We start from the raw sequence: 21024 nt of genomic DNA, 5'->3' as shown, positions 1-21024 counted from the left end.
ATGGTTTTCTTAAATGCCCCAACCAAAAGATACAGACTGGCTGAATAGATACAAAAACAAGACCCATATATATGCTGTCTACAAGAGATCCACTTCAGACCTAGGGACACATACAGACTGAAAGTGAAGGGATGGAAAAAGATATTCCAAGCAAATGGAAATCAAAAGAAAGCTGGAGTAGCAATACTAGTATCAGATAAAAAAGATATTAAAATAAAGACTGTTACAAGAGATAAGGAAGGGCACTGTTGGTGGAAATCATTGTTTCTTAAGTTCTACTACAAGTTTCTAGAAGAGTGGATTGATCGCAGTTGTGCGTCAGCAGGCAGTGCTGGGTAGGCTATACTAGTAGGGAAAGGCTAAAATTGGAGAATCCAGTTTAAAAATTCTGGTGTTATTTCTGTGGTTACTGGAAAGGTATCCTCTGAAGGGAACCTGAGATAATTCTCCAATTCTACTATAGCCTGGATGAGGTATTTCTTTTGTTCTGGACAATTTATTATTTCCCATTTGGTTTTCCACCTAGGAAGGGAGCATTTTGTAAAGAAGGTATGACTATCTGATCAGTGGAAAGGAACAACTTCCCTTTTTTACCTAATAAATTGAATTCTGATTTATAAATCAGCAATAATAAATCTAGTAGTATGAATTAATTTTGGAGAGACTGAACACTTGTCTGGGCCAATAAAAAGGAAATATTTAAAATATTTTAATATTAAGTTAAATACTTAAATGTAAAATAAAGACAGAGGCATCTGTGTGGCATCTTAGCCATGTTCCCACCCTCCCCTTTATTTTATTTATTTATTTATTTAATTTATTTATTTGTTCATTTATTTATTTATTTAGGCTGCGTAGGGTCTTTGTTGCTGTGCGTGGGCTTTCTCTAGTTGTGGTGAGCGGGGGCTACTCTTCGTTGCAGTGCACGGTTCTCACTGCGGTGGCTTCTCTTATTGTGGAGCACGGGCTCTAGGCACGTGGGCTTCAGTAGTTGTGACACACAGGCTTCAGTAGCTGTGGCTTGTGGGCTCCAGAGTGCAGGCTCAGTAGTTGTAGCACACGGGCTTAGTTGCTCCGCGGCATGTTGGATCTTCCCAGATGAGGGCTTGAACCCATGTGCCCTGCATTGGCAGGCGGATTCTTAACCACTGCGCCACCAAGGAAGTCCCTCCCTTTTACTTTTTAATTGCCATATGCCATTTCAAGGTCATTAATGTCTGTTCTTCGGTTTCCTAATCTATGCAAGGAAGCTAATACTTGTTCTAAAGTGTTCTTTTAAGAAGCAAATTATCAGTAGAAGGAAAGACAGAGAGAAAAAAACTGAGGTGTTATAAAATTTTAAAGGGATTACAAGTTAACTTTATAAACAGAAATTGTTTGGCCCTTCGTTCCTGATAGACCATACCTGGTTGTACTGAAAAGGTATAAGACATTTAATTCATATAAAATATATGCCCCTGTCTATGAATGTTTACTGTCACATGCTCCATTCTTGAGCTTTGTACAATGTTGAGAAATACTTGAATTAGATTTATATTATTTCTAGGATAAAAAATTTTAGTGGATATAAATTGATAACTCCATAAAAGTTCTGTGGAATAATTGGAAAGATGTGCACCCAAGATGAACCAAATCAGATGTTCTCAGTTCAGGGCAAATTGTTCTCTGCTCACCCTAAAACCAGTCCTTCTTAAAAACATTTAATAATCTCAGTACCTGGAGTCTCCCTTTCCTACCACTCATGCCATACCTCAGCCCTGCTTGAAAACTTGTACTGTTGCTACCACTGATATATCTGTTCTAGAAAGAAACAGGCTTTCGTTTCCAGGACTGTCAAATCAGGAGCTTTCACGGGAACACAAGGATTCACTCTATTATTGCACATCATAGAACTCATGCCTGTAGCTTGAAAATAGAAGTCTTTGGTGTAGGCATTTGCTTGTTTGACAGTTCTGTTCTAAATTTTGAAACTAGTGGTACTGTAAAGTGCCTGTCTGACGATGGTGTACCAGCGCTTAGTCATGCAAAATAATTATTGTTCACGGTTCCTTAGCTGAAGTCAATAGCTCCGTGCAAAACACAACATAATGCAGAGATCTAAAGTTACTAAATCAAAACTGAGAAAAAGAAGAATTTTAAGCAGACTTGGCAGAAAAAAATAGGCTCTACGAGATTTGCCAAGTGATTTCTCTCAGCATACGGAAGGCTCTAATATTTTTTAAAGAACCCCCATGATAGAAACCATGGTAACTTTTATTAGTATGTCCTGGTGGTTGTTGTCAGTTAACTTACATGACGTCAAAAACACGAAAGCAATTATGGAGATAGCAAATGGTGCCTACTGCTTGTTTTCTAAACTTGAAATAATATTTTCAGGTTTGCTTCTGTCAATTCAGTGTTTGAATATCTACATCCAATATATCATCTACACTGAAGGGCTTGATTAAATTAACCTAAGTGTGTATAGGACTGAATTTTTGTGGCTGGAGTGTTGGGATGCCTACCCTGGACCCATAGTAGGGCCTGTGAATCAGTATAGTGGTGCATGCAGGAAAAGTGAACATCAGTCCTACAAACGAAGAGTTATCTCTCCATGTTGCCCGAAACATTTGCCAGAGAATCTTGGCAAGATTAAGTATTGCTGCTTGAATGCAAGGGATGATGTCCTTCTTAACCCCCGGCAGACAATTGCACTTAAGAGTATCCCTCTTCTGGGAATAACAAACAGCAATATCTATCGTTTCCTTAGAAGAGGGAGAAACACAGAAAATAAACCAGGAATTTCACAGACTCTGCCATAATATATTTACCTTCAACACTTTCAATCCAGTATTAAGACAGAATTGTTAGAGATGGATATGTAATTATTTTAGACTTAGCTCATGGCCACTTTCTATAGAGTTCATGAGTTTTTAAAAAAATAATCTGTTATTGAGGTTTAATTAGTATACAGTGAAGTGCACAGATTTTAAGTATACAGTTCAATGGTTTTGACAAATGTCTACTTGCATGTAACTAATATCCTGAACATTTTCATCACTCCAGAAAGTTTTCTTATGCTCCTTTCCAGCTAATTATCACCCTTATCCCACTAGAAACAACCACGTTTCTCATTGCTGTTATCATAGATTAGTTTGCCTGTTTTTGAACTTCATATAAATGAATCATAGAGTATATACTCCTTTGTGTCTCTTTTTTTTTTTTTGCTTAACATAGTGTTGAGACTTAGTCATGTTATTGTGTGTATCTGTAGTCTATTATTATTTTTAAATTGTGCTGTAGGTAGTGTTTTATATGTATATACCACAGTTTGTTTTCCCATTCTTCTGCTGATGGACGTTTAGTTTTTCCCAATTTTGGGCAATTGCATATAAAGCAGCAAAGAAATTCTTAAACAATCCTTTTTGGGTCTAAATGTCCTCTTTTCCCTTGAGTTATTCCTCAGAGTGGAAATGTTGGATTATAGCCTAGGTCTAAGTTTATCTTTATAAGAAACTACAAGACAGTTTTCCTAGTGTGGGTATCCCATTTTTTTACTCTCACAGGCAACATGTGAGAATCCCATTTGCTTCACACCCTTGTCAGTATTTGATCTTGTCTGTGTTTTCAATTCTTGCCATCCTAATGTTTGGGAAGAAATATCTCATTGTGATTTTTTTTTGATGGATATTTATAACTTTAATTCAATTATATTATGAGGAAGGAGCAAAAAGTAAAAATATCAATGAACAAAGAAACAAGTCAAAAAGAGAGCTATAGAATAATACAAAGATATTTGAAGGAAGGAAGGAAGTAAAAGAGGGAAGCGTAAAGTAATGAAACGTGAAATAAACATTTAATAGAAAGGATCACAAAGCCAAAAATTGATCAAGAAAGAAGAGAAAGCACAAATAAATTCTATTATGAATAAAATGGGACCCTAACTACTGATGCAGCAAACATTAAAAAGATGAGGAAAACATTATAATAACCTCATAGTAATAAACTGCTTAGAAAATATAACTTTCCAAAACTGACCCACAAAGAAAAAGACTGAATTCTCTTCAATAACCATTTAAAAATCTGGACTGTTAGTTAAAAAAAAGTCCTACCCAAAGGGAAACATGAGGTCCAGAGGGCTTTACAGGCAAACTCTATAGAATAGTCAAGAAACAGATTATCCAAACCTTTATACAAACTCTTAAAATAATAGAAAAAGGGTGAACACTCCCAACACACTCTGTGAGGCTGGTATAACTTGATACCAAAACTAGACAAGGACAGTATAAGAACCCAGAAAACTACAGGCTAATCTCATCCGTGAACCAAGATGCAAACTCCAAACCAAAATTAACAGCAAAGTGAACCCAGCAATATATTAAAAAACTAAAGCTTCATGGCTAACTTAGGTTTATCTCAAAATGTAATCAAAATCATGATCAGGAATTGTTCATGAAACTTCAACGAAAGGGTTAAGGATAGCCAAGACTCTCCTCAAAAACTAGCTGAAAAGACTTGTCTTACTAATTATGTAATTAATAATTAAGACAGTGCATTGGTTCAGTGATAGAAAAATAGAGCTAAGGAATAAAACAATGAGCCCCGAAAGAGACCCATGTGAGTATCTCATTGTTATCTGACTGCATATCTCTGAAGACTAATGCCACTGGACACCTTTGCATATGCTTCTTAACCATTCAGATATGTTCTTTTGTGAAGTGTCTGTTCAAATCTTTTGCATACTTTTTCTATTTTTAATTATATATTTTGACTCCTAATTATTTTTATAGGTATTCTTTATATATTTGGCATACAAGTTCTTTGTTAGATAAACGTATTGAGAATATTTTCTCCCAGACTGTAGTTTGCCTATTCATCTTCTTAATGATGTCTTTTGATGAGCAGAATTCTTAATTTTGATAAAGTCCAATTTATCTTTTTTTTCTTTTACGGATAATGCTTTTTGTGTCTGGCCTAAGAAATCTTTGCCTACTCCAAGGTCATGAAGATATTTTCCTACGTTTTGTTGTAGAAGCTTTATAGTGTTAGCCTTTAGGTCTATGATCCACCTTGAACTATTTTTGTGTATGGTGTGAGCTGGGGGTTGAAGTTCCTTTTTTTTCCATATGGCTCTCCGTTTGTTCCAGCTCCATTCATTGAAAACTTTCCTTTCTCTATTGCATTGCTTTGGAACCTTTGCTGAAAATCAACTGACCAACTGAGTGTGATTCTATTTCTGGATTCTATTCTGTTCTTTTGACCCACTTGTTTATCCTAAACCTTTACCACATTCTCTTGATTAGCTTCATGAGTTTTATCATTTTTTTTTAGTCCTGTTTCTCTCATCGTGGCTTCTTTTAACTCCAGCAGGTATGAGGTTCATATTTTATTTCAGAAGTTAGTACAATTTCCAAACTCCTCTGAATCTCAGTATCTATAAAATAGGAAAAATAAGAACTCCCTTATAGGGTTTTTTGGGAGAGACAAACAATCTAGAATACCTTTAAAAAGTATACTATAATTCTAAAATAATATTTGTATGTTTAGAATGTTACTTATTTTTATTTCACTTTTTGCTTCCCTTAATCTTAAGACACGTTCTCACATGTTTACTGAAATCTCCAAGAAGGGTCTGTACCCTTAGTTTCAGATTTGTGGGGGCATCTGTTCTATGGATTTAGAGAAAAAAACAAAGATCTAAGAAAATTAAAAGGAGTGAGGGGCACCTGATTCCTTCCCACTTTACCGGAAACCTAGTCTAGTGGTGATAGCAATCCTTTCTGACATTTCTCGTTTGTCTGTTTTTTTAAAGGCAGGATCGGCTAGATTTCTAATGCAACTTTGTTCTTCCAGATCTTTCTGATTTGATCTCCATTTTCTTTGTTGTAGTGGCTACATTTTGCTGAATGACCTTTGCTCTCCCCACCCCAAATCAGTGACCTTTTAAACTGTTTTAATATTTACTGTGGAATTACTTGTCCTGAACTTTGGCTCGAGTTTCCCTGAAAGATTTCATTATAGGCTTAAAATGGAGGGTTCCAAGTTTGTACCCTTACCTCTACCCAAACTAAAACAAGCAGAAAAAATAACTCATTCTCTTCCTTACTCATCTAAGAGCATACAACAAAGATGAGCAGAAATCTAAATTTTTTCATAACCTTTTTCCTGTTACTGCTCTAGATCATACCCCAAAAATCATTCTCATTGCTAAATTGAAATCTTTTCATCCTTAAGTTTAGTGGCAACTTCTTTTTTCTGGCTTTTGTGTCTACCTGATTGTAAACTCCTTGAGCACAATTATTTGATGTTATTTATCTTAGTTTTGGATTTTAGCATCAAACCAAGTGCCTTGCATTCACGACGTAACTGTCTACTAAATTCATTCATTATAGGCAAGTGCTGATTATTGTGCCAAAGACAGTTTCATATATATAACAGACAGGCAATAATTGTACATGGTTTATGGAGAGCAGGAATCCAGTATTTATTCATTGATTGATTAATAGTTTGAAGTCATTTCATAATTAGAGCATCAGATGAGTTTGGTGCTCCTTTCTTTTCAAAAACCTGTTAGAACCGCTCAACTGGAATTCTGTATATCAATTATTTAAATAATAGCTCACTGTACCTTTTTCTGTACATTTATCCACAAGATTAGAGCTGTATTGCCTCATAATAAATGAAAAGAGTCTTTTAAATACTTGTAGTACTAAAATCCCTTGGCAGGAATTCAGAATTATCTCACATTCTGCCCTATTCCAGTCAGTGTCATAGCCAGGTTCCAGTGTACATTACCAAGACAGGAGAATAAATATATGTAGTTTTCAAAAGACACAGACAATGAAAACGAAGCACTAACGTCTGCTGATGTTAGATTTTCCGATACTTCTACTGATATGCTCCTATAGAAACTGTTCTCAGGCCTGTGATTAATTGCTGTTTCCTAGAGCAAACTGGTACATCTTACTTCCTATTTTGGTAGAATATGGATTTGTCCATCAAATCTTAGCTAGTCCTGGAGGCACCCTTTAAAGTCTAAAGGAGGTAAAATTAGGACAAAAAAAAAAAAAAAAGGAAGTACACCACACATAGCAGGTGGTAAATGGGTGAGAAGTATGACCAAGTGAGAAGTAACGTAGATGGAAAGCATAAATCCTTAAACATGTTTACATAAAGCCATGGAAATTAGATCCATAAATACTGTTGTGGGTACCAGGAAGCTTGGAACTATCCTTAATCTAGATATTGGTGTTAGAATAACTACACCTTCTAACCCTAACATTCTTGAAAGTCCCTGCAAAAAACCATACTAAACTGATTGTGTAATGAATTGTGTAGTGAACTGTAATGATCCAGTTTAAGCTCCTCCAGTTCCATTTTGGACTCTGAACAGGAGGGGACAGAATGAGGAGGCAAATTGTCTAGGATCACGGATTTGGAAGACTGGAAGACTATAGGTGATCTTCACCAAATGTTACATTGTGTCAGTGCCAGCCTTTCGAGGAAGCTTTGCCACCAGAGCAGGGAAAGAGAAGTTCAACGAAAGGTAATTGATTTATCAAAGACTTCTAATCAGCGTCCCCCCAGCCCCCGAGATTTGAATATTCTCTAAAGCTTTCAAAGCTTTCAACATTGAGATCTTTTAAAATTGTTTGCGGCTACATAAAAGTCGGCCTCCTTTCCCTCCTCTCCCACGCCCAAACTTGATGTGTCCCAATACAATGGCTAACGTCCCGAGGCGCTGCAGAGGGGAAATGGCCTTTCGAGAGGAGACTTTGCGCCGGCGCCAAAAAGAAGGGTTCAGAGAGGAGAACCGGTGGGCGGGGGTTACTCCAGGGGGAGAAAAATCAGGCGATTTAGGGGAGGGCCTTGGCGAGGTTGGAAGTCGTGCTTTCGGCGCCCGAGAGCAAGTTCCGAGGAAATTAACCAGAGAGGGCGTGGCGCCTGCCTCCCACCCGCCCGCCCTCGCAATGAAAGTCACCGAGCGCCTGCGCAACCCGCCTCTGGGACCAGGTCGCTGTCTTTCTCCTGCTCGGATTCACAGTACGTGCCCGGGAGGGGTGTGTAAGCGGCGGGTAAGGAGAGGGAGGCGGCGGGAAGGGGACCGGGGTGGCAGGTGTAAGCTTGAGGGTCTCTGCCGACCTGAAGCTTCTTGTTCCATGTAGCTGCTATATGTTTGCTTTTCAGTCCATCACTTTAAAAAGGGAGTTTCATTCCCGTCCCCCTTGCAGGTGAATTGTCAAGCTCCAGGACTAAAACTTGAGAGAATAAGTCTTTTTGTGTTTAAGTGATGATTGACCCACTTTGTATTCTCAGACCAAGGTAGCATCCACTTTGAAAGGGCCCCCTTGAACTTTTGGGGAATAAAAAGTACGTGCAAGTAATAGTAATCTAGAAAGTGGCTGCAGTTTAAGCAACTTCTGTTCATCCTAAGGGTGTAAAATCCTGCAGCGGCTCCGAGTTCAAGGGCAAACTGGCCTTTGTACCTCCTGAAAGACAGGACTTGCTTCTCTTGGTTTGCTTTGATAAGCCACAGAAACATTAGCAAAGTTAAAAAATAATAATAATTAACAAAGTGGAGGAGGACATGAATTAGACCCTATTAGATGAATTGGAGATTGTTAGAGTCTGCTGACTGGAACCCTGGGAGGATTCTCAGCGCCCCCCTGGAGGCGAAAGCCACGTGGAAGGAGTAAAGGAGAAAGGAAGCCTCCTTTGGGAGTTCAGGCCTCAGCTGTTACTGCTGTTGCTGGACTGGGGTGGTGGGGACCAGGGTGCATGCAGATTCCATCTCCCTGCTTCCTTTGAAATAGTCCCAAGGCCTCTTAGTAGTCCGGGCACCACATTTATTTTCTCCTTTTTCCTCTGCCTGTTTACTCTCCAAGAACGTGCCAATTGGGCTGTAATCAAACATTGTTGAATGGCCTTGGAAACTTCTCCAGGTCTCCAGCTAACAGGCTTTAACCCAGTCTAGCCCAGTGTCCTGAGATCCCTAGCCTGCTATGAAAACTAGACACACCTTTTGCATCCCCTGGGAGTTAGGCTGGTGTTGAGTTTTACTGTCTTCTGCTTCTTCCAAAATAAGAGGCCTATGTGTGTTGACCACCTTTGTTCATCTTGAAAAATGGCAAATCGGTCCAAATTTGAATATTACTCTCTGTGGCAGACAAGGACAGTTTTTCTGAGGGTTTGTTTGAGAGTGGAGTTTCTTAAATGCTGAGTCCAGAAGAGGTCAGCATAGGCCCCTGGTAACGGCCTCCCCCCACCTCCCCCCCCCAGAGCCAGAAGCATTTTCCTCCCAACACCTGGGCCCTGAAACTTGCAGACCTTGTCTGCAGTCACCTCAGTCTATTCAGTAAAATCTAGAACTCATATAAACAGCAATGAGACCACTGAATTATCTTTTTTCTTTGTCTCATGGGTACTGTTCTGTTGCTTTAAAAAGTCTAAAATTGCAGAGTCATGGCCATGGGAATGCGTGCTCACATACTGTGTGTTGCACAATATTGATGTAGAAAGGCTGCTATAGATAAGAGAACTTTGCTCTTTTTGGCTAACAGTCTATAAAGAGAAGAGGAATATTTCTCAGTTGGTAGTATCTATCACTCAACTGTGATAGATACTAAGGGAGCAGGGGTGGGATTCTGTGGGGTGCGGGGGACAAGACAGGAAGGGGATTTGACAGAAGGAGGTCCCCAGAAGGCCGGGGAAGTCTAAAATGTTTAGCCTTGATGGTAGATAGCCCACAAGTTCAACACTTGAGAAAGCTGGGCTCCAGTCTTGGGCCCTCCACTGTGAATTTGGGTCAATTACTCATTCTACCTCTCTGGGCCTCAGTTTCCTTATATGTTAAAGGTAGAGACAAATATTTGCTCTGAGTACCTTAGAGTTCTCCAAATTCTCAAGTGAGATAATGTGATGGCTTTTGAAAACTCTAAAATTGTATCCTCAGTGCCTAGAACAGCACTTATTTATTTACCAAATACTTGTATAGAACTTACTGGGTCCCACTGCCTTTCTAAGCACGTTATTCACTTAATGCTCACAAGAGTCCTGTGAGGGAGGAAGTATTATTAACCTCATTTTTACAGGTAAGGTAAATTAATCACAGTGGGTAAGTGGCAGAGTTGCATCCACCTGGACCACAGTCTAGTTGCACAGTCTGTGTGAGCTCGACACACAGCTCTTTGTCCTTTGTAAAGGCATCACCTCCACATTAGGGGACTGAGCCCCCCACTCTGGCGATATAGGTAGAGATATTCTCCACTGTGCCAACAAGTGCTGGACAGTAAAAGGAACAATACACTGCAAATAGAATACATCATTGGAATCATTTATTTTCTATAACTCATCACCAAGTTTCATGTTTTGCTCTGCTTACTTTTCTTAGATTATTTCTACTGCACTCCTAGACTACTCAAATCACTGAACACTTTACCCTCTGAAGTATTATTACTACTATACTGCTCTCCTCCCTCCTGGTGACCTTTCATGTACAAAGTTTCCACTAACTATTTTTAGAGTGCAGTTCCCAGGCATGATGCAGGTTCAAGGCAACTTACTGACAAATTAGCTTCAAAAAAGAAAGTCTAGATCAGCACCACCTAATTTTGTGCTGTAAATGACCCCTATTTCTTAATGCCTTGTCTTTAACTCTCCTCACCCCACCCTCAGATGTGCTGGGAGTGGACCATGTTGATCCTGAGAGGCGATTTGTGGACCCACAGTGTGTGATACCAGAAGCTCCCAAAAGCCACAGACTTGAGCTAAGGCACACTTTGGTGATTGAGAAACTCTCTGTGTAAAGGACACTTTGTGTGTTGTTCACATTTAGGGAAAAAGCCTCCCATTGACCTTTGCCTCCAACTGCTCACGTCTTTGTGTTGTTTTCCCACCAACAGCTCTGGAAGTCGTCTACTTTTTCTCTATCCTTTCTATACCCATTTCCACTGAGAGAAAACCATCCTCTGGTTGCTAAATACACTTCATTCTGAGAACATTGGTGGGGAGGTACAGAAACTGTTTGACTTTTAAAATGATGGTTGAATAGCAGCATTTCCTACTTGATAAACTTTTCTTAAATTAAAAAAAAATTAACACCTCTGCTGTGTTTCTTCGTATCTCTGTCCAGAGGCATAGGACTTAGGGCTTCCTTATTATTAAGCTAATTACTCTACCTGCATGCTGAAGGAGAGTGCAGTTTATTCATGACTCCCTCCCCCCGCCCCCCCCCCCCCCCCGCCATACTAGAACAAGAGCAGATACATTAAATGTTGCTAAAAGTATTATTTTGCACTGAGAAACGTCAACTGAAAAAAACACACAACGTGAGAGCTGGGAGTTCAGCTTTAGTTGGGGCTTTCTGAGGACTGTAGCTCTTGAGGAGGTGTGGGTATCAGTATATATATGATTTTGCTGAAGCGGGTATGTGCAGTCAAACACACATCTTAGTAGAAGTTTGCTGCTGGTTGTGAGGAACAGATGTCTCCACTAATGATGTTAGTGCTTTTCTAGGTATGAGAAGATACCAAAAATTGGGCTCATAAAAATTTCTCCTGAAAATATCTAACTCTCTGAAGGCCTCTTCTGCCACTTTTCCCCAGAGCACACAGTGCCTCATTCCTGCCCTGCCCTGAACTCCTTTCAGGGTGTGTTAAAGGTCAGCGACGGCATTGGCTAGTGACTTCCTGCTAGTAGAATCAGATGGTGAGTGCTATTTTTAGTTGGCAGCATCTATCTAACATACCTGCTTTCAAGACTGCTGACTGTTGGAGGTGGGTTAATTTGCTACTGTGTGCGTGTGTGTGTATTTAAACTAAATACGATTGAGCCTTGAACAATGTGGGGGGTTAGGGGGGCCAGCCTTCCACGCAGTCGAAAATCCACGTATGACTTACCTCGCCCCCTTCTTATACTCGGTTCCTCTGTATCCATGGTTCTGCATCTGCAGATCCAACCAGCTGCTAATTGTTTAGCATGCTGGTATTTAGTATTGAAAAAATCCAAATATAAATGGACCCACACAGTACAAACCCGTGTTATTCAGGGGTCAACTGTATATTTCTATTTGTCTGAATCCAAGGAGTATATTTTTAGCCTACCTTTTAAAATAGGGGTTGCTTAAGAAGCTTTGGGTTTTTTATTTGCAAAATGGGAGTAATACTTAACTTGTAGCATAATTGGAAAAGGAAGGAAGATAACAGATGGAAGGCGGGCCAGCACTGCCAGCTGCAGGGTAGGCACTCTGTCAGTGTTAGTTGAATCAGAATTAAGCAGTTTGCAGTCTCTTGAAGGAGACAGTGCAGTGTGGTTGGTATACAAGACGTGAGGTCAGAGACCTGGGTTTGTGTCCCAGCATGGCTGCTAAGTCTCTCAAATTTCCATTTCATTCATCTGTAGAATAGATATACTTATGAGAATTATAATTTTATGGTTATGAAAATTATGTAAGGCAATGCACATAAAGTACGTGGTATAATTGGATGTGTAGCCAAGTCTTATAAAATTAAATATACATGTATTACATATGTGATTTATGTCCCATTCAACAGTAACATACAGACAACTGCATGACCGGTAGCAGAGTATAGAAAGATACGTAGGTTTACAGATTATTGGTAGATAGATAGATTGATCAGAATGATCACTCTAGGTTGCGTGCAGGGGTTGAGTTTTAAAGGCAGGAACAGATATGGTCTACAGGAGACAACACTCCGTGCTAAGCCTGAAAAATAGCGTTTAAGCTTGGGTATGAGAAAAGATATTTGTTTATGTAGAAGACATAGAAGATGTAGGTAGTGGGGCTGATAATAGAACAGAGGAGGTTAAAAAGAATGACTCTCAGATAGTGCGGAAGTTCGGCTTTACCCTAAGTTTCTACCCACTTGGACTTCAGCATCACCCGTGTGTGTCCCTGTCTCCTTCCTGAGCACTTTCCCGGTTATACTTCCGACACCAGACTCAGGGCGTTACCTTCACTTTACTCCTGACTGCTTTTAGGTGGAAGTAAATATGGAATGTGAAGTGACCTGAAGACTTACATAAAGTTAATCCTCTTCCCCTTGTGCCTTCTACAAAAGCATCATAAATGCCAATTTTTCACCTTTCATTTGCAAGCCTGTTATTTTATGTTTCCATTATCCTGCTTCACCCTCTTCATGTGTGTTGATGTGAATGATGACCATGGTCTTGATGACAGCAGTGATTGTGAACAGGAGATCATAAACTTTATTGAGGGTTTTCATGGGCCAGGCACTGTGCTAGGTATGTTCCACATGTTATCTCAATTAAATCCTGACAACAACACACTAAGTTAGGAGGTATTACTATTCCTACCTTACAAATGAAGAAATTCAGTTTCACAGAGGCTAAGTCTCTCAAGCAAGGTTAATAGCAAAATGGTGTGACTGGAATTAGAACCCTGGAGTCTGAGATCTTGAATACGACTGAAAGGACAAAAGGCTGTTAAGTTGGGTTTGTAAAGGAGGACATATGTTAGAACTTAAGCATTTCTAATCAAACATTAATGATACTAAATACTATGTACGTAGTTTGATGTTTCTGAAGAGATCCATGGATTCTGTTTTTGTGTGTGTCCAACTTGTGGCTCATCTTGATGCAAAAATATGATTATATTTCTATCTTTAGAGCAGTTCACCTGTTTATTTTCACTTGTAATACCCCCTGCATTTTCATTTTCACTCAGTACTTGTTTGATGTCTTCAAGCTTAATGATATAGAACTAGAAAAAACCATAATAGTATTCATTTTGGCATTAAACCTAACTGATTATTTCTTCTTCAAATAACCCAGGATATCTCTCTCTTTTTTTTTTTTTTTTGCGGTACGTGGGCCTCTCACTGTTGTGGGCTCTCCCGTTGCGGAGCACAGGCTCCGGACGCGCAGGCTCAGCGGCCATGGTTCACGGGCCCAGCCGCTCCGCGGCATGTGGGGTCTTCCCAGACTGGGGCACGAACCCGTGTCCCCTGCATCGGCAGACGGACTCTCAACCACTGCGCCACCAGGGAAGCCCTACCCAAGATATCTTTAAGAACAGTGTGGTTAATGCTGCAGTATAAGCACATCAAGTGACTGTCAAGTTATTTGGGATATTTCTGTCTGCTTTTTCCTATCTTGTCTAAAATTTTTTTAAGATTCCAGACCAAAATTGAAACAATGGTCGACCTCACGCATCTAATGGAGAATGAAGTATTCATGGCCTTTGCCTCCTACACAACGATTGTTCTTTCAAAAATGATGTTTATGAGCACTGCAACTGCATTCTATAGATTGACAAGAAAGGTAAGACATTGGAGGCAATATTTTCTTTTAAGAGTTGAGATTCTGGAAAGCAATTTTCTTAAATTATTTTTTGTAAAGCCCAGTGGCATATTGTAATACTGCAAATGAAATATGTAATCATTTGGTGCAGGTGGTTCTGATATATTTATGGAATGGGTGCTTTTTCCTAGAAACTAGTAAATAGTTTTTTCATTGTAGTTTTTACCTTTTGTCATGCCACTTAGCATATGAGATTTCTGGAGTATCAAAGTTTTCAAGGAAACTTTTTGTGATTTTGAAGTTAATTTTGCCTACTAGAGTTTAGAAAATAGTCATTTTCTAGACAGTGAACTGGTGTTTTCAGCTCTGTTACAGGTCAAGGATATGCCTTTGGGGATAGAATTAAAGTTCTTATTATCAGCAGAACCTCTTATGATTGGGATAAGACATTTGAATTTTGTGTGGTTATGAATTCTTAAGTGGATAATATTTCTACCCATTGTGATAAGAATGATTTTTTTAAAACTGGAGGCTTGGGGAGGGTGGTAGAAAGATTTTGAAACACATAACCTATATTCAGGCAGGGTTTATGACAACAGTGATGGGGGTAAAGCAAAGCTACATTGACAAAGTTAAATGCTCTTGATTGGTGTGGTCCCTGTGCCTATTCAGCAGCTTCTTTCTGGAAACCATCGTTTCTCTTTTAGTCCCTGTCCTGAGTTTTTGTCCTCCAGAGCCTTGCTTTTATCTAGAAGTCACAGTCCTTCCTAAGGTATTTCCTCATTACTGTCTTGAGGTGTCATTTCTTCCCAGGGATATCTGCATTTTAATGGGGGGCACATACCCACATGTTTAACTCTCTAATGGGGCAAGGTGTTAGAGCAGCAGGCTATAAAGTGGCTGCTACCACCAGATCCACACTGTCCTCTAGAAATGTCATGGCACCAAGGATAGCAGAAATGTTGCTTGTCTTAAAAGGAGAAGGGAATTCCAGTTTGTGGAGTGCCAGTGATATATGTTAGGAGCCATGCCACTCTGTGTGTGTGTCGGATCATGGAAGCATTTTACATAATTGTTAGCATTATCATGTGAGATGAGCATTACTGTTCCCATTTTATAGATGAGGAAATACATGTCAGAGAGATTAAGTAGCTTTCCCAAGGTTACACACCAATAAAGGGTGAGGCTGAGATTCAAATTCAGATTGGTTTAAATGAAAATCTCATGCACTTTACGTTGTAATACCTTTATTTACTCATGCGAAATGTATTTATTGAACATCCACTGTGTGCCAGGCAATTATTTAAGGACAAGACAGACAGATCTGACCTCAAGAGCTGATACTGTATCACACTGCTGCCCATCAGTTCTCCTCATGTCTGCTCATGTCATATTAAGAAAAATATTATAATATTTATGACGTTCCTCAGCTTAAATTAAGGCTAATTTTAGAGTTCGTGTTTTTCTTTATTATATATTATTAAATACTGGGACATACTTAAATATTTTTAAATGCATGTTTCAAGTTTCAGGGAATGGGGAACTCATTTCAAACATCATAATAATGACAGGAAGGAATGCATGAAGTATGCCCTAGAACATGGCCTTGGTGTTTATAGGAATGCGATTCAACTTCTTATATTTCACTGTATTGTTCAACGCAAACTTCTAGTTAATTCAGAAAAAGAAAAGAGGCACACATATCCTAATAAAGTACAAAATACTTTTCCTGCCCCTCACCCTTTTATGCTGCATGCCTGTTCTCTGATATCCTTGGCAAGTAAACGTATGACTTTCATATGAGCCAACCAGTTAGAAATATTAATACTCTTGAGGGCAAGTGCACCAACATTACTGTAAAAAAATGCCAGTTCACCGTAATAGTCAATGAGGACTTAGAATTATGCTCTGTTTTTCCATTTTGGCTTCCTTTTCCCTATTTTTATACACTGGTTTTTATTTACGTTATTTATGCTTCTCTTAAAATTTGTTTTTACACTGTTAATAAAAATTCAGATTTTAAGGAGAGATGCTTTCTGCTACCCCTGGGTTTGATCTATTGCTCCCATTTTTTTTTCATAATGGCCAACTTGGATGCCTGTATTTCCTTCCGTTAAAATGTAAATAACTTATCAGATACAGTTACCCCCGTGTTACTTGGCATTTGAAATAGGTTTTTTCCTCGTTATTTGGAATAGGTTTTTGCCAACCCAGAAGACTGCGCAACCTTTGGCAAAGGAGAGATTGCCAAGAAGTATCTTCGGACAGATGACAGAGTGGAACGTGTACGAAGGTGAACCCACTGTCTCCTGAAATGATTTACTTGATCAAAGAATTTTGGGACCAGAGTTAAGTGAGGATGTTGGGGTCTTGAAGAAAGAAGGAAGGAAAAGTCTGTCATTTTACCTAGTCCATATAATTATAGAAAATTAGCGATCTAGATGTCTCCAACTATCACTGTGATTGCACATATTTCCAATTTAGCTTTTCTGTGCACTTTGTTGGGGTTAATGACTTTGTTCTGTGTAGGGATTTATCAAAAGTAATGACAGGCAGGAGGTGAAATAAGGATGGTAGATTCTTGCAGTTTTTGTCATCTTTCTCCAGAGATGAAACTGTCAGCTTGTGTAAAAGGTTGAAGAACTAGGTATTTTTGCATAAGATTCAAAATATGAACTTGGGAAATCTCTCCCTTTCCAATCTCTCTCTCTCTCTTCTTTGTAGATATTATGTTTAATATACTGAGAATGCAATGCACAATGAAAAGCAGTAAGCCAAGATACCATCTACGCAGTTTCCTAATAATACCAGGAATATACTTATTTTAAAAGCACATTGAATTCTAGTTCTGGAGTATATTTCTTAATCCTTGGCATAAAGTCATGTAAATTGCAAACTTTTTTTCATCTTTACAGAGGTATTATTGACAAATAAAATTGTAAGATGTTTGAAGTGTACAATGTCATTTGATATATGTATATGTTGTGAAAGAATTCCCTCTATTGAGTTAATTAACACATCCATCACCTCACATATTTCATTTCCCCTCCTCTCTTTTTTGGTGAGAACATTTAATTTCTACTCCTATAGCAACTTTCAGTTATACAGTAACACAATACAGTGTTATAAACTATAATCAGCATGTTATACTTTAGATCCTCAGACCTTGTTCATCTTATGGCTGACGATTCGTACCTTTTTATCAACCTCTCCATATTTCCCCCAACCTCTAGCGCCCTGGCTACCACTACTTTCTGTTTCTATGAATTTGATTTTTTTCCTTTTGGTAGATTCCGTGTATAAGTAATACCATATAATATTTGTCTTTCTCGGTCTTAATTATTTCATTTTGCCTAATGCCCTCCAGTTTCATCCAAATGACAGGATTTCCTTTTTTTTTTTTAAGACTAAATAATATTCCATTGTGTGTGTGTGTGTGTATGGTTAGGTTGTTTCCATGTCTTGGCTGTTGTGAATAATGCTGCAATGAATATGGAAGTGCAGACATCTCTTTGGGATAATGGTAGTTCTCTTTTTAATTGTTTGAGGACCTTCTATACTGTTTTCCATAGTGGTTGTACCAGTTTACATTCCCAGCAACAGTGTGGAAGAGTTCCCTTTTCTCCACAACCTGGCAAGCATTTTCTATCTCTTGTCCTTTTCATAGTTGCCATCGTAACAGGTATAATGTGATAACTCATTTTGATTTAGGATGATTGGTGATGTTGAGCACCTTTTATGTACCTCTTGGCCAGTTGGATGTCTTCTTTGGAAAAATGGCTAATGGGGTCTCCTTTTTTAATTGAGTTATTTTTACTTGTTTATTTGTTTTGGGCTATGGAATTGTATGAGTTCCTTATATATTTTGAATATAAGCCCTTATCAGATATGTGGTTTGCAAATATTTCCTCCCGTTCCATAAGTTGCCTTTCAATTTTGTCGATGGTTTCTTTTGCTGAGCAGAAGCTTTTTGATTTGATGGAGTCTCATTTGTTTGTTTTTGCTTTTGTTGTCTTTGCTTTTGGTGTCAAATCTAAAAAATCATTGCTAAGGCCAATGTCAAAGAACTTACCGACTGTCTTTTCCTTCTAGAAGTTTTATGGTTTCAGGTCTTATGTTCAAGTTTTTAATCCATTTTGAGTTGATTTTTCGTATGGTGTAAGATAGGGTCCAGTTTCATTATTTTGCTTGTGGAAATGTAGTTTTCCTGACACAGTTTATTGCAGAGGCTGTCCTTCCCTATTGTGTATTCTTGGCTCCTTTGTAAAAAATTAATTGACTATGTATGGGTTTATTTCTGGACTCTCTATTCTGTTCCTTGGATCGATGTGTCTGCTTTCATGCCAATACAATACTGCCTGGATTACTATAGTTTTTTAATGTAGTTTGGAATCAGGAAGTATGATGCCTCCAGCTTTGTTTTTGTTTCTCAAGATTGCTTTGGATATTCAGGGTCATTTGTGGTTTCACACAAATTTGGGGATTTTAAGAAAGTTCTTTCAAAATGCCACTGGGATTTCGAGAGGGAGTCCATTAAATCTGTAGGTTGCTTTGGGTAGTGTGGACATTTTAGCAATATTAATAGTAATTCTTCCAATCTATGAGAAGAGAATATCTTTTCATTTATTTATGACTTTTATTTCTGTCTTCAGTGTCTTATAGTTTTCAGTGTATAGATCTTTCACCTCTTTGTTTAAATTAATTTCTAAGTATCTTATTCTTTTTGCTGCTATCTTAAATGGAATTGTTTTTTAAGTTTCTCTTTCTGATAGTTCATTGTTAGTGTATAGAAATGCAACTGATTTTTTTTCATTGTAGTTTTATTGAAATTTGAGCAAGAATTTGGCTTTGATATTCTCCAACAAAATATTTTTGTATATTGATTTCATATCCTGAGACTATACTGAATTCATTTATTACTTCTAACAGTTTTTGGTGGAATTAGGTGAGTGTTTTTAATATCATATCCTATCAACTACAAATAGAGACAGTTTTACTTCTTTCTTTCTGTTTTGGATGACTATTTCTTTTTCTTGATTAATTGCTCTGACTAGGATTTCCAGTACTATGTTGAATAAAAGTGATGAGAATGGGCATCCTTGTCTTGTTCCTGATCTTAGAGGAAAAATTTTTGGCTTTTCACCATTGAGAACCATGTTAGCTGTGGACTTGTCACATATAGCCTTTATTACATTGAAGTACATTCCATCTATAACCAGTTTGTTGTGAGTTTTTATCATGAAAGGGTTTTGGGTTGTCAAATGCTTTTTCTGCTTCTATTGAGAAGATTTTTAAAAAATTAATTTATTTGTTTATTTTTGGCTGTGTTGGGTCTTCGTTTCTGTGTGAGGGCTTTCTCTAGTTGCGGCGAGCAGGGGCCATTCTTCATGACGGTGCGCGGGCCTCTCACTGTCACGGCCTCTCTTGTTGCGGAGCACAGGCTCTAGAAGCGCAGGCTCAGTAGTTGTGGCTCACGGGCCCAGTTGCTCCACGGCATGTGGGATCTTCCCAGACCAGGGCTCAAACCCGTGTCCCCTGCACTGGCAGGCAGATTCTCAACCACTGTGCCACCAGGGAAGCCCCAGAGAAGATTTTTATCTTTCATTTTGTTAATGTAGAGTATCACACAGATTGATTTGCAGATGTTGAACTATCCTTGCATCCCTGGAATAAATCTCACTTGATAATGGAGTATGATGCTTTTGATCCTTTCAATTAAACTGTTTAATTTGTTTTGCTAATATTTTGTTGGGGATTTTTGCCTCGTGTTCATCAGGGATATTGGCCTGTAATTTTCTTTTCTTGTAGTGTCCTTATCTGACTTGGATATCAGGGTAATACTGGATTTGTAAAATGAGTTTGTAAATGTTCCCTCCTCTTTTATTTTTTTGGAAGAGTTTGAGAAGGATCGGTTGGGTAATGTATTCTTAGTTGGTAGTTTTTTCTTACAGAACTTTGAATATATCATCCCACACTCTCTGGCTTGCAAAATTTCTGATAAAAAATTCTGCTGATAATCTTATGTGGGTTCCCTTGTATGAAACAAGTTGCTTTTCTCTTGCTGCTTTTAAGCTTCTCTCCTTGTCTTTAACTTTGATAAATTAATTATAACGTGTCTTGGTGTGGGTCTCTTTGGATCCATCTGTTTTGGTACTTTCTGAGGTTTTTGTAGTTAATGTCTATTTCTTTCTTCAGATTAGGAACATTTTCAGTCATTACTTCTTTGGGTAAGTTTCTGCCCCCTTTTCAGTCTCATACTTCTGGTACCTCTATAATGCATATATTGGTCTTTTTGAGGGTTTTCCAATAAGTTCCTTAAGCTATTGTCACTCTTCTTCATTATTTTTTCTTTGTGTTTCTCTGATGGATGAATTCTGCTGCACTGTCTTCAAGTTTGCTGAACCTTTCTTCTGCTTCATCTAATCTGTTGTGACCTCCTTTATTGAATTTTTTTAATTCAGTCATATTCTTCAGCTCTGTGATTTCTGTTTGTTACTTTAAAAATCTTTTCTATTTCTGTTGAAATTCTCACTTTGCTCATGCATTGCTCTCCTGACCTTGATGAGCATCTTATGACCAATATTTCCATCAGGTAAATCACTTATCTCTGTTTCAGTAAGGTCTGTTTCTGTAGATTTATCTTGTTCTTTTGTTTGGAACATATTTCTCTGTTTCTTTATTTTTCTTTATTCTCTGTGTTGGTTTCTGTGCATTAGATAAAACAACCACCACTCCCAGTCTTGAAAGAGTGGTCTCATGTGGGAG

General features: G+C 38.4%; 1 protein-coding gene across 8 annotated transcripts in view; it reads left to right on the top strand.

Annotated features, from left to right (window-relative positions):
* Window positions 1-21024, top strand: part of MGST1 (microsomal glutathione S-transferase 1) — a 175579-nt gene that overhangs the window by 65249 nt on the left and 89306 nt on the right. For 3 of the 8 annotated variants that reach the window (XR_013830512.1, XR_013830513.1, XR_013830514.1), the window contains exons 5-7: window positions 7373-7525; window positions 14140-14280; window positions 16458-16552. Coding sequence is in view for 5 of the 8 variants with exons in the window: in XM_079936980.1 (XP_079793106.1) it covers window positions 14155-14280; window positions 16458-16552 (221 nt within the window). In the remaining 3 variants the exon portion in view is untranslated. Of the gene's footprint in view, window positions 1-7372; window positions 7526-7942; window positions 8055-11470; window positions 11686-14132; window positions 14281-16457; window positions 16553-21024 lie in introns of those variants that run through there. The other 5 variants (XM_079936980.1, XM_079936978.1, XM_079936977.1 and 2 more) reach the window with 5 other exon arrangements.

The sequence above is a fragment of the Stenella coeruleoalba genome, assembly GCF_951394435.1.
Source record: "Stenella coeruleoalba genome assembly, chromosome: 11".
NCBI lineage: Eukaryota > Metazoa > Chordata > Mammalia > Artiodactyla > Delphinidae > Stenella > Stenella coeruleoalba.
Note: the sequence above shows the minus strand (reverse complement) of the source record. Positions and strands in the feature narration are given on the sequence as shown.